Genomic DNA, 12,568 nt, shown 5'->3' with positions numbered 1-12,568 from the left:
TTTTTTTTGAGACGTAGTTTCACTCTTGTTGCCCAGGTTGGAGTACAATGGCGTGATCTTGGCTCACTGCAGCCTCCACCTCCTGAGTTCAAATGATTCTCCTGCCTTAGCCTCCCCCGTAGCTGGAATTACAGGCATGCGCCACCATGCCCGGCTAATTTTCGTAGTTTTAGTAGCAACAGGGGTTTCCCCATGTTGACCAGGCTGGTCTTGAAGTCTTGACCTCAGGTGATCCGCCCGCCTCAGCCTCCCAAAGTGCTGGGATTACAGGCGTGAACCACCATGCCTGGCCTAGATTTTTTTTTTTTAAACCTTATTTTGTTCCATTATCATCTATATGCCTTAAAAAATTACATTAGTTGATACTTTGGTGGATTGACTGAGAAACATTTTTATTCATTTGTCCAGGGTGGGGTGATGAATTGGCCTTCAGATTAGAAACTTGAATTGGCATCTAATTGTAGTAGGTGTGGCAAGGAGGAAAAAGCATTCTTAGGTTTATGTAACTTTTTCCTTCTCCAATGGAGTTAGTCTGTTATCTTAGTAATACATTAACTCATGGAAAGATAATAGTTGTTGTAACATTTTCCTGAGGTTTAAAATGACCTTTTATCTGAGTAAGACTAAAATAATTAGTTTCTAATATGGTGGATTTTTTTGTTTTGTTTTGTTTTTTACTTTCCTTGGGGATTAATTTTAATAAAAATAAATGCTTTTATAATAACAGTTTGGTATAGCTTCACAGAATATATTTAAGTAAATAAGATGGTTTTGAAAAAAAGAAAAAGTCAATTACGTTAGTCTTATGGATAGAGAATACCAGTTAATTTTTTTTTTTTTTTTTGAGACAGAGTCTCGCTCTGTCACCAGGCTGGAGTGCAGTGGCATGATTTCGGCTCACTGCAATCTCCACCTACCCGGTTCACGCCATTCTCCTGCCTCAGCCTCCCTAGTAGCTTGGACTATAGGCGCCCGCTACCACGCCCAGCTAATTTTTTGCATTTTTAGTAGAGACGGGGTTTCACCGTGTTAGCCAGGATGGTCTCCATCTCCTGACCTCATGATCCACCTGCCTCGGCCTCCCAGAGTGCTGGGATTACAGGCATGAGCCACCGTGCTTGGTCCCAGTTAATTATTTATAGTCTTTTCTGCCCAGCTGAGACTCTGCTGTGGGTAGCCTCTTTGAGACAAGGAGAAGTGATCAATGCTTTAATTAATTTCCAAATATTTAATTTGCTTTTATGTTTTTAGGATACCAGGTTATGATTCAAACCTTGTTCTTTGGGGCTGTTAATAGATTTATTCTTACTGGCTTGTCATGCATCGTTACAGAGTATATCAGGTAAAGAAGTAATATTAAAATCAGGAAAATAGCAAAATCTAATCATTTTCTTAATTCTTAAATTGTCTTTGTTTTTTGGTTTTAGGTTATGGATGATGAATCAGATGAAAAAGAAGCAAACTCACCTTAAAATAATCTGGATTTTCTTTGGGCACAACAGTCAGACTTGTTGATAATATATATCAAGTTTTTATTATTAATATGCTGAGGAACTTGAAGATTAATAAAATATGCTCTTCAGAGAATGATATAGAAATATTACATGTTTGCTTTACCTCATATGAGTTATTTATAACCTCTTGAATCATCTTCTGTACATGTGGATTTTATCCAAGGATATTTTTATTTTTGTTCCTCATTTCCCATGGCTCCTTTGCATATGTGTGAAGGAGTTTAAAATACATTTCCCCCCCATCTAATTTATTTACTTTTTTCATACAGGAAGAAACAGAATGCTTTTTAGAATATTCTAAAATGGCTTTTTGCAAAATATCTAAAACTATTTTTACTGAAGCTTTTAGCTTAAGAAATAGCTGGCCGGGCGCGGTGGCTCAAGCCTGTAATCCCAGCACTTTGGGAGGCCGAGGCGGGTGGATCACGAGGTCAGGAGATCGAGACTATCCTGGCTAACATGGTGAAACCCCGTCTCTACTAAAAATACAAAAAAAAAATTAGCCGGGCACGGTGGCGGGCGCCTGTAGTCCCAGCTACTTGGGAGGCTGAGGCGGGAGAATGGCGTGAACCCGGGAGGCGGAGCTTGCAGTGAGCCGAGATCACGCCACTGCACTCCAGCCTGGGAGACACAGCGAGACTCCGTCTCAAAAAAAAAAAAAAAAAAAAAAAAAAGAAATAGCTAGGGCCGGGCACAGTGGCTCAAGCCTGTAATCCCAGCACTTTGGGAGGCTGAGACGGGTGGATCACGAGGTCAGGAGATTGAGACCATCCTGGCTAACACGGTGAAACCCCGTCTCTACTAAAAAATACAAAAAACTAGCCGGGCGAGGTGGTGGACGCCTGTAGTCCCAGCTACTCAGGAGGCTGAGGCAGGAGAATGGCGTAAACCCGGAAGGCGGAGCTTGCAGTGAGCGGAGATCCGGCCACTGCACTCCAGCCTGGGTGACAGAGGGAGACTCCCTCTCAAAAACAAAAAAACAAAAAAAAAAAACCCAGCTAAACAATTCTGTTTTAAAAATGGTATCTGGCTGCTAGCCCTCAATTAAGTAGTAAAGAACTTCTTAAGACCAAAAAATCCCAAAAATGGCCGGGTGTGGTGGCTAATGCCTGTAATCCCAGCACTTTGGGAGGCTGAGGTGGGCGGATCACAAGGTCAGGAGTTCGAGACCAGCCTGAACAACATGGTGAAGCCCTGTCTCTACTAAAAATACAAAAATTAGCCGGGCATGGTGGCACATGCCTGTAATCCCAGCTACTCAGGAGGCTGAGGCAGGAGAATTGCTTGAAACCAGGAGGCGGAGGTGGCAGCGAGCTGAGATCACGCCACTGCACTCCAGCTTGGGCAACAGAGCGAGACTGCATCTCAAAAACAAACAAATGCAAAAAATGAAAAACTAACTTCTAGAATCCGGACACAGTTTCTATTGGTTAAGATGGAGATGGCTGAATTAGAAAAACTGCCTCAGCATGCCCAGCCTTTACCTTATGAATCAGAATTGCTGAAGAGGAGAGAAGAAGCTGCTTTGGTCCTTCCACTGGCTTCTGACTCAGAGATCCATAATCTGTACTATGCCAGACTTTCTACTCTAGGAGTGCTGCTTTTTCAGGTAGCCAAAAGAGTGATTTAGCGTTCTCTCTCATTTTTCTATAGTAATTCAGAGACTGCAGTTAATAGAAAATACAGGGAAAGGAAAGATGGGAAATAGTAGTGATAAATTGCATCTCTGGAATTCTAGTCCCTCAAATTAAGGAGATTAAGATAGTGATGGAAACAGGAAGAACTCTAGCAGTTGTGAGTGCTGGGAATTGAAGTTTTTACTTTTATCCTTTGGTTCACTGAACCAAATAGTAGGGTTGGAGAATTCATTCCTGGAGATATCATGTATGAATTTAATTTAGACACGGGGAATTGCTTCATAAGCAAGGCAACTTAACCTGCCCTTTAGTTGAAGCTATAGGAAATTGACATGGTGGATGAGATGCAAATAATGGCATATCTTGGATGTGACCATGAAATAAGAGGCTGAATTGGGTGGAGGGTTAGATTATTAGAAGAGAGGAAATTGGCCCAGCGCAGTGGCTCACGCCTATAATCCCAACACTTTGGGAGGCTGAGGCGGGCAGATCACTTGAGGTAAGGAATTCGAGACCAGCCTGGCCAATGGTGAAACCCCATCTCTACTAAAAATACAAAAATTAGCCAGGTGAGGTGGCATGTGCCTGTAATCCCGGCTACTCAGGAGGCTGAGGCACGAAAATCCCTTGAACCTGGGAGGTGGAGGTTGCAGTGAGCTGGGATTGTGCCACTGCACTCCATCCTGGGTGACAGAGTGAGATTCTGTCTCAACAAACAAACCAACAACAACAACAACAACAAAAAAACCCAGGAAATTCTTCAATTGAGAAGCCAAAGTATTGGAAAGATTTTCTACAAAATTAACAGCCATGAAGAACAAGGAGGAAAGGTGTGGGATTCTAGGCATAAAGAGTAGTGTAATCAGAATTGTAAGTGTGAAATGTATTTGGGAACCTCAAGAAGCTAAGTATGGCTTGAGTATAAAGTGAAAATGGTGCACAAGTAGGCAGTGGTAGTGTAGAGAATGCCACAGAAACTCTTGGTTGCCTACCCTCACATATACCCTCACTTCTTGTTAAGGAAGGCCCTCTCAGTAGGTCTCACCTCAGTCCCAGGGGATAAGTTATGATTAAACCAGTCACTTTAACTCCATTTTTCTTTTCCAAGTCATTAGTCTGTGGGTAGCCATATGACCTAGCTCTGGCCAGTAAACTGGAAGAGAAAGTCTGTTGGAGAATTCTGGAAAGATTGTCTTTCCTGGTTAAGACAGTGTGTATGTGAGTTAATCTCTGGAAAGAAGGCCCCCCTTTTTTTTTCCTCCATTCCTTTTCTTCCTGCTTGGTACACTGTAGAGTGTGATGTTCAAAGCAATGATAGTCAACTTGTAATCATGACTAAAAGTTTGTTCACTGAGAATAACAAAGAGCAAAGAAAGGGTCTGGATCCTTGGCCTTGCACGGTGGCTCATACCTGTAATCCCAGCACTTTGGGAGGTCCCAGCGGGTAGATCACTTGAGGCCAAGAGTTTGAGACCAGTGTGGCCACCATGGTGAAACCCCATCTCTACTTAAAAACACAAAAATTAGCCTGGTGCAGTGGCATATGCCACCTAGTAGTCCCAGCTGCTAGGGAGTCTGAGGCTTGAGAATCACTTGAGCCTGGGAGGTAGAGGTTGCAGTGAGCTGAGATCATGTCACTGCACTCCACCCTGGGCGACAGCAAGACTGTGTCTCAGAAAAAAAAAAAAAGGAAAAAAAAGGGGGGGCCTGGATCCTTGAGACATTGTTGGCCTTTTGGCCAGACTAAGAATTACACTCATTTTCAGAGTTTATATGACGTGAGATAAATGTTTTTCTTGTTTTAGCTACTGTTATCAGGTATTCTGTAACTTGAAGCTGATTGCATTCTGAGAGACTGGTAAATGATGGAGGACTTGGTAAATACTTTTACCAATTTTTCATTTGTGGTAAACTGCCAAATGTCAACCTTAAAATGAAAACATGCTGGCTGCAGTGGCTCACGCCTGTAATTCCAGCATTTTGAGAGACTGAGGCAGGTGGATCACCTGAGGTCAGAAGTTCGAGACCAGTCTGGCAAACATGGTAAAACCCTGTCTCTACTAAAAGAATACAAAAATTAGCTGGGCATGGTGGTGGGCCCCTGTAATCCCAGCTGCTCGGGAGGCAGAGGCAGGAGAACCGTTGGAACCCGGGAGGCAGAGGTGGCAGTGAGCTGAGATCACGCAACTGCACTCCAGCCTCGATGACAGCAAGACTCCATGTCAAAACAAAAACAAATTAACTTGTATTTTTAAATTAATTGAACCACTATTCAAATACTAAGTTTAATCAGGTAATGGTTTTTATTTTGGAATATTTATACTGAATTTCTCTCTATATAATCCCAAAGAAAGACCAATAATCACTATTAGTTGTGTTTAGCCAAAACAAAAATTAAAAAAAAAACCCAAACATACAAGAGACCCCCAAAATGCATAAAATATTTTGTATTTATTTATTTTTTCTTTTTCTTTTTAAAATAGAGATGAGGTCTTACCCTGTTACCCAGGCTGGAGTTGCAGTGGTGCAATCATAGCTCAGTGTGCAGCCTCAAACTCCTGGGCTCAAGCCATCTTCCTGCCTCAGCCTCCCAAGTAGCTAGGACTACAGGCATGCACAACCATGTCCAGCTTTTATAAAATATTTTACATGAAATATCCTGAAAACACTTTGTAAATACAGGATGCTTCAATAAGTATTTGAAACTAAGATTATTGGTCAAGAGTACACCAGGCATTTGAGGGGTTTTTCTTTTTTTTGTTGTTGTTGAGACAGGGTCTCACTCTATTGCCTTCAGGCTGGAGTGCAGTGGCGTGATTGTGGGTCACTGCAGCCTTGACTTCCCATGCTCAAGTGATTCTTCCACCTCCGCCTCCCAAGTAGTTGGGACTATAGGTGCACACTACCACACCCAGCTAATTTTTTTTTTTTTTTTTTTTTTTTGTAGAGACAGGATTTCACCATGTTGCTCAGGTGGCTCTGCAACTCATGGGCTCAAGTGATCCACCTGCCTCAGCATCCCAAAGTGCTGAGATTACAGGTGCGAGCCACCACGCCTGGCCTGAGGATTTTTCACTAACCAAAATGAAGATGAAGCCCTATACAGGATGACATACAGTCATATGAGAGCAACATATATAAAAATAGCAAACGTTCATTGAACATTCAATGTTCATGTATTCATTGAACATCCTTTGTTCTCAAGCCTGAAGTTTTAACAAACACTGTTCTAAGCACCTTACATTTATGAAGTCATTTAATCGTATGCGATTGTTAACTATTGTCCCTCCTCCGCCTCCCCCCTTTTATTTTTGAGATGAAGTCTTGCTTTGTCATCCAGGCTGGAGTGCAGTGGCACCATCTCAGCTCACTGCAACCTCCTCCTCCCAAGTTCAAGCGATTCTTCTGGAATTACAGGCATGCGCCACCATGCCCGACTATTTTTGTATTTTTGGTAGAGACAAGGTTTCACCATATTGGCCAGGATGGTCCCTGACCTCAAGTGATCCACCCGCCTTGGACTCCCAAAGCTCTGTGATTACAGGCATGAGCCACTGTGCCTGGCCTATTGTCTCCATTTTTATGAACTGGAAGATGGAGGTACAAGGAAAAGTACATTGTCCATTGCCATGCAACTTGAGTGGAAAAGCCAGGAACATGAATTCTGGCATTCTGGCTGCAAGGCCTATGCACATTATAGCTATTCTATTCTGTCTTAAGGAAGTTGGGCCCATACCCCTCTTGAGTATTCCTACTTGAGGGAGGGGAGAAGCTTTCCTTGCTTTCATAGGTGCTTACTAATGGGCAAGAGTCTAGAACCACAGTAGACAAAGGCAGTGGTATGAACATGTGTGTCCATTTTTTTGTGCAGGAATATGAAGCTGGTTGCTTTCCAGTCCAGAGGGAATCTGCACCCCTCTTGGGAAATCCTAGCCATATACTCCATTTTGCCATATCAGTGTTATCTGTGATTATTCCCTAGGGGCTTATAGGATATAGAGAAGCAACTTTCGTATCCCTTGAAAGAAACCCTAGAAAATAGTACTTTTTCGGTGTCCTTACGTTTCAAGTGATCTTTCAGTTCTAGGCAGCTCCCTGAATGGTTCACCCTTATTGTGGGTCTGTTCACATCCTACAGGTCAGAAATAGTAGGTTAAAGATAGGACCAGTTAATCTCATGGTTTTCAATTTGTTGACTTTCTTGGCAGTAGAATGAATGAATTTCTCACAGAGCTAGAAAACTCTGCCCCAGCTGCCTACTGGAAAAATTTGGGGCTATCGTGGAGAGGAGTATTGGGGAGGGCACAAGTTCTAGTTGGAGTCAGCATCCTTTGTCCTCAAGCCTGAAGTTTTCTGGGCAGCAATCAGGTCATATTTGCTTGATGTGGTGGACGTATTTTTTTTGTGTGCCTTCTTGGTGTTCTTCTTTTAGCAACACCTTCCCCTTTCCTTTGAATAACTGCTCCCTCTTGCCATATGTGGCTGAATGACTCTATAGGGCTCTGGTGGAGCTGTCCTATCACAATGTCTTGCCTTCTTTGCCACAGGAGTGGGGCATGTGACTCACACTGGACTGGCCAGAATCCTTGTCTAGAATATAAAAAGTAAGGATGGAGGAATAGCCTCTCTCTCCTTTTGGGCTGCAAACTATAAAGATGTGATTGCAGAGCTATTTAAGGGTTATTTCCCTGTCCATGAGGTCAGAGAGGTAGTTCAAGAGTTCTGACAACATTCTGTCCCTGGGTATAGATGTGCTGAAGGCTGTTTGTATTTCTGTCCGTTCCAATTACGTGAGCCAGTAAATCCCCTTCTTCATCTAGTTTGAGTGGGCTTCTATTTATTATTTGTCAGTGAAAGCTCTGCCCTCTAGGCACATCTTTCGCCATGACTGTGAGAAATAAATTTGTGAGAGCTGCATCCTTGAAGAGCTCTGTGAGAGCTCTTCTCTGTAGGAGTGCTGCCACTGAATTGGGAAACCCAGTACTCATCCTGTGGGTGAAGAGTACCCACGAAATTGGAAGCAAGGAAAAACTGGATCACATTTGTATTTTTGACAGGTCCCTCTGGAGCCAGAGTGTGTGGGATGAATTGTGGGAGGTTAATGGGGTTCACTCACAGGGTCTTTCTGAGACCTTGATTGGTGCCTTTTGTTCTTGTCCTCATTTCTTTTCATAGGCCGCAGGGGCTCAACCTATTTCTTTTTCCTTTGATACTTGCTACCATCTTCTCTGTCCACTGGGGTACATTTCTCCGCAAAGCTCCCTAAAAAGTAGGACATATGTGCCCTAGCTCCCCATTTGGTAGCTCCAAAAATTCTTATGCAAAAGAATTTTTATTTTCATAATTTTATTGCTATTTATTACTGGAATTCACATAAAGGTTAACAAAAATGACTATAGCTCTTTCAATCAAGGTTCTTCATTGCGTTAGTAATGGCAACTGGAAGCTCTGATGGCCTTCAGCCATCAGATCCAATGGGACTGAATCTATGAACAGGGAAATGTACTTACATAAAGAGATGGTGAATGACACCCCCTTGCCATCATTACTTTTTTTGTTGTCGTTCAGAATGTTTTGATTGTCGTTCAGCATGTTTTGATCCAACTAAGGCCCAACAAAGGCCCAACTAAGGCGGAGCTCTGTATAAAGGGAGGTCAGGCACCCAAAGTGTGTATCTTAACTGGCACATGGTTACAAGGGGTTCTTTGTTGTGTTGGGTTAGTGAGGTTCTTCAAGGCTGAGTTGGGAAAATACTGTCCTTCAAAGTTTCTTCTCTTTTTTGTCAAATTGTTTTTTTATTTACTTTTTTTTTAACTTTTTTTTTAGAGTTGGGGACTTTCCGGTCTTTACTGAAAACTTTTAAAAATTTGTATTTAGACGAATTTTAAAAGACCTGTAACACTAGTTTCTTCTTCTCAACACTAGTTTCTTCTTCTCAACTTACTCATAAATATCTTCCAAAATAGCTTGTTGAGTGGACATGGATAAGACAAATTGACAGTCATTGTGACGGAGTAGCAGGCAGAAAAGGAAAGCGAAGGGTTAAATAGATTATTATAGTTGGAGCGTGAGAACTCTGGTGGTACTACTGACATTTTCTTTGTGGCATTGACAGGTTTGCTGCCAGTGCACAAAGATGTTGCTTAAGCATTGGAACCATACCTTGGCTTCTAGGTAATACAACGGAGTTCTCACCAGAGCCTTAGATGAGGGTTCTTAGGCTAGATGTATATCCACAGTCTTTTGTTTCTTGAATTAAGAAATGTATTACCAAAAAGCGCACTGGTTTTGTTTGTTTGTTTGTTTGTTTTTTTAACTTTGCTCTGGGTGATCTAGGGACTTAAGGGATTGAAATATTAAAAGGGCTTTTAGGTGAGAAATCCTCTGCTTAGTTATATTTTTAGTTAAATGCTTAGTGACATTTTTCAGCCTCTCTGAGGCAAGTGAAAAAAGGCATTTTTCCCCTTAAGAAAAACTGAAAGCCTTATGATCACTTAATCATATAACCAGCCATAGAAGGTTAATTCTGCTAAGAAAATAGGACTTTTTTCACTCATTCCAAAATAAATTTGATCTTTTATTTTGTGCTGTGGTCTAAAAGTGTTGGGTATGTAAAATCTAGTTCTAGCTTCAAGAAACTTATAGCCCAGTGGGAAAATACAGAAAATCATAAGATATCAAAGTGTATTTCTTTACAGTGAGTGGCTCAAAGAGTGAGAGGTTAATGCATGTCTCTAAATCTGTCTGGGGGAGATAAAAAAGGCTTTCCTGAAGAAGTAGCATCTAAACAGAGATGGGGTGGAGATTCCATGCAGAGTAACCAAAGTGTGCAAAAGATTTGACCATCCTGGCCCAGTTCAGGAACTACCTGTTGAGCCTGTTGGGAGTGTATCGGGCTGGAAGGACGGATAAGACCAGACACGAGAACAGCAGTCAGCACTCCAGGAATTCTGTGTGCCATGAACGTTTTTAATACTACTCTAGAGCCATTATAGAGTTCTGATAACTCTACATTTCACTGAAAACACCATTTAAGGCTGTTTAAAGCAAATGCCCAGGTAATAAGTTCTGAGAAACATCATCCCTCTCTAATCAAGTCTCTCTTGTCAGACATGGAGCATTAATTCATAGAATGAATCGTTCATAAGTCAAACGCGCGGCTGTTAAAGCTAGGGAATTCCTAGCCCTCTCAGGTAGGCCATGGGAGGAGGTGGGCCAGCAGTTTCTTACGTCCAGGCTCATAGTCGGATAGTTGAGCCTTGCATTCCTCCTCTACCCTTCCACAATAAACTGAGGGTTATGGAGGCAATGGATGCGGAGGGCTTTTAGGGGCCAAGTATATTACACAGGGAATTGAATTGCTTATCACTAGAGAGGCTGACCCTTTGGGGCTTTGCAGTCAAGAATTTTGTTATCTCTCTCCTCCCACCTCACCTAATTCTTTGCAGTTTTTTTTCAGCCTATGTACCCCAGGATTCCCTGTTTAGACTTCCTGCTTTCTTCCTCCTCTTTCTCCGCTTCGTGCAGTGCTGGAGCTTGGGGCCTGGGGCTGCACTGCACGCGCACCCGGAGCTATTGCTTTGCTAACAATTCCATCCTTCTCTTTCCGTCATTCCCTGCTAGGTGCTGAGTTTCTCCCTCCCTCTCGGCTCGGGGCCTCCCGCGGCTCGCCCCAGGGAGGGCGTTTCCAGGAACTCCAGGCGGACACTGCCACGAGCTACTGCCACGTCTCCGCCGCCAGCAGTCCAGCGCCTGCGTGGGCTCGGGGGGCGGGGCAGCGCTGGGAGGCGGGACCTGCGTGTGAGCGGCGCGTGAGCGGTTCAATGGGGCCTACCGGCGGCGCGCGCTGCGCGCCGAGGGGCGGGGCCTGGCGGCGGTTGCTGGCGGAGCCTGGGAGGTGGAGAAGGCTGTCGTTGCCTTGGCCGTCGCATCCCCGAGGGAGTCGTGTCGACGCCACCCCGGCCCCCGAGCCCGCAGATTGCCCACTGAAGCTCGTGTGTGCACCCCCGATTCCGCCAGCCACTCGCCCCTGGCCTCGCGGGCCGTGTCTCCGGCATCATGTGTGGTAAGGGGGCCGGGGGCGGGGGGCGTGTTGCCGGGCGGCGCTGGGGTGCGGTGCGGGCGCCGCTAAGGCCCAAGGCGACGGGCGGAAGCGGGAGTGTGGAGGGTGCGAAGTCTGGCTGATGGGCAAGGGGCGTCCAGTGGTGGCTGCGGAGGGCGGGGGTCGGCATCCGCGTGCGGGAGAGGGGGTGGCGGCCGGGAGAAAGGCACCTGAGAGGAAGGCGGGCCGCCTCCGCTGGGGGCTAGCGGGCGCCTTTGCGCGGAGAAGGAACGGAGAGGGGAGAGAAACGCCTTTATTGAAAAAGGAGGAAAGGGCTGAGGGAATTGAGGTGTGGAGGGGGGTACCTTCAAAAGGGCCCACCAGGTGAGTGAGGCAACCTGTGGAACATTGAACTTATCTTGCATTTTTCTAAAAACCTTTCAAAACATATTTTACTTGTTTTCAGGCAGGCCCAATAGAAGACAGACCCTAGCTAGAGCCACAATAGTGGCATTAAACGTGATACTTCCTGCCATCCCTTGTCTCAACAGAAATAATTGCTAATCAATAATTTGGTTAATGGGCTTAGACCTGATCCTCTAGTGGAAGAGTCCTTCAAATGTCTGTGGCAATAGATTATACTTAATTTATCATTTGCATGTGCACCCATTAATGCCAGCTCTGAAAAATATCAGTTATGTATACCCCTTTAGAATGCCAACTATGAAAAACATCATTTATCCCTTGCATGTGCACCCGTTAAAAATACTAGCTATGGAAAGTTTAACAAATACCTTTGCTAGAGCAGTTAAAAAATTAAGGTTAGGCTCTTTTATTTCATGTTTTGAGAGTCGTTTATTATTACCTAAGTGTTAGTGAAAGAGATTTTGAGAATCGTGTCTGACATGACTGATGTCCTCTAAAATTGGTGTTAACTTGGCTATTGCCAGTAAAAATAATTGTATTCTTACCTTTCTTACTGAAATTTACAACTGACTTTATCCCTGGAAGAAAGAACAGTTTTTTTTTTGTTTTTTTTTTTTTAAGGGAAGTACCATTATAAGAGAATTGAAAACTCTCTGGGAGACTTCTTATTTGCAGCCTTTTGCACGAAGGAACTGAACAGGAGGTGGATTGTACTCGTTAGTGTGTATATTTCCTGCATTTATGCTCATTTCAGCTTCTGGAAATGAGGACCAGGTTTAAATTTAGAGTAGATTAAAAAAAACCCGCATAAAAACAAACACCTATAAATAGCTTGCTGAAATTATTAGAGTAGAGCTGACTTCAGAATCACACTTTTGCAGTGTCTACTTAGAATGGCTTTGCATTTAGTTTGGAGCTGCGAAGTAGTGAATTTGCAAACTGGTCAATCT

General features: G+C 43.7%; 2 protein-coding genes across 7 annotated transcripts in view; both read left to right on the top strand.

The window, feature by feature from the left end:
• The window catches only part of NFU1 (NFU1 iron-sulfur cluster scaffold), a 42,163-nt gene extending 40,569 nt beyond the window's left edge, over positions 1–1,594 (top strand). For all 5 annotated transcript variants that reach the window (XM_025353751.1, XM_025353748.1, XM_025353752.1 and 2 more), the window contains one exon: positions 1,428–1,594. In XM_025353751.1, coding sequence (XP_025209536.1) covers positions 1,428–1,472 — 45 coding nt within the window. In that variant the 3' untranslated portion in view covers positions 1,473–1,594. The remainder of the gene's footprint in view (positions 1–1,427) is intronic.
• A 9,426-nt stretch (positions 1,595–11,020) lies between these two features.
• Positions 11,021–12,568, top strand: part of GFPT1 (glutamine--fructose-6-phosphate transaminase 1) — a 66,793-nt gene continuing 65,245 nt past the window's right edge. Inside the window, exon 1 of one of the 2 annotated variants that reach the window (XM_025353884.1) lies at positions 11,021–11,216. In XM_025353884.1, coding sequence (XP_025209669.1) covers positions 11,210–11,216 — 7 coding nt within the window. In that variant the 5' untranslated portion in view covers positions 11,021–11,209. The remainder of the gene's footprint in view (positions 11,217–12,568) is intronic. The other variant, XM_025353885.1, reaches the window with a different exon arrangement.

The sequence above is a fragment of the Theropithecus gelada genome, chromosome 13 (assembly GCF_003255815.1).
Source record: "Theropithecus gelada isolate Dixy chromosome 13, Tgel_1.0, whole genome shotgun sequence".
NCBI classification, from domain to species: Eukaryota; Metazoa; Chordata; class Mammalia; order Primates; family Cercopithecidae; genus Theropithecus; species Theropithecus gelada.
The sequence above is the reverse complement of the archived record's forward strand: the minus strand, read 5'-3'. Positions and strand labels throughout refer to the sequence as shown.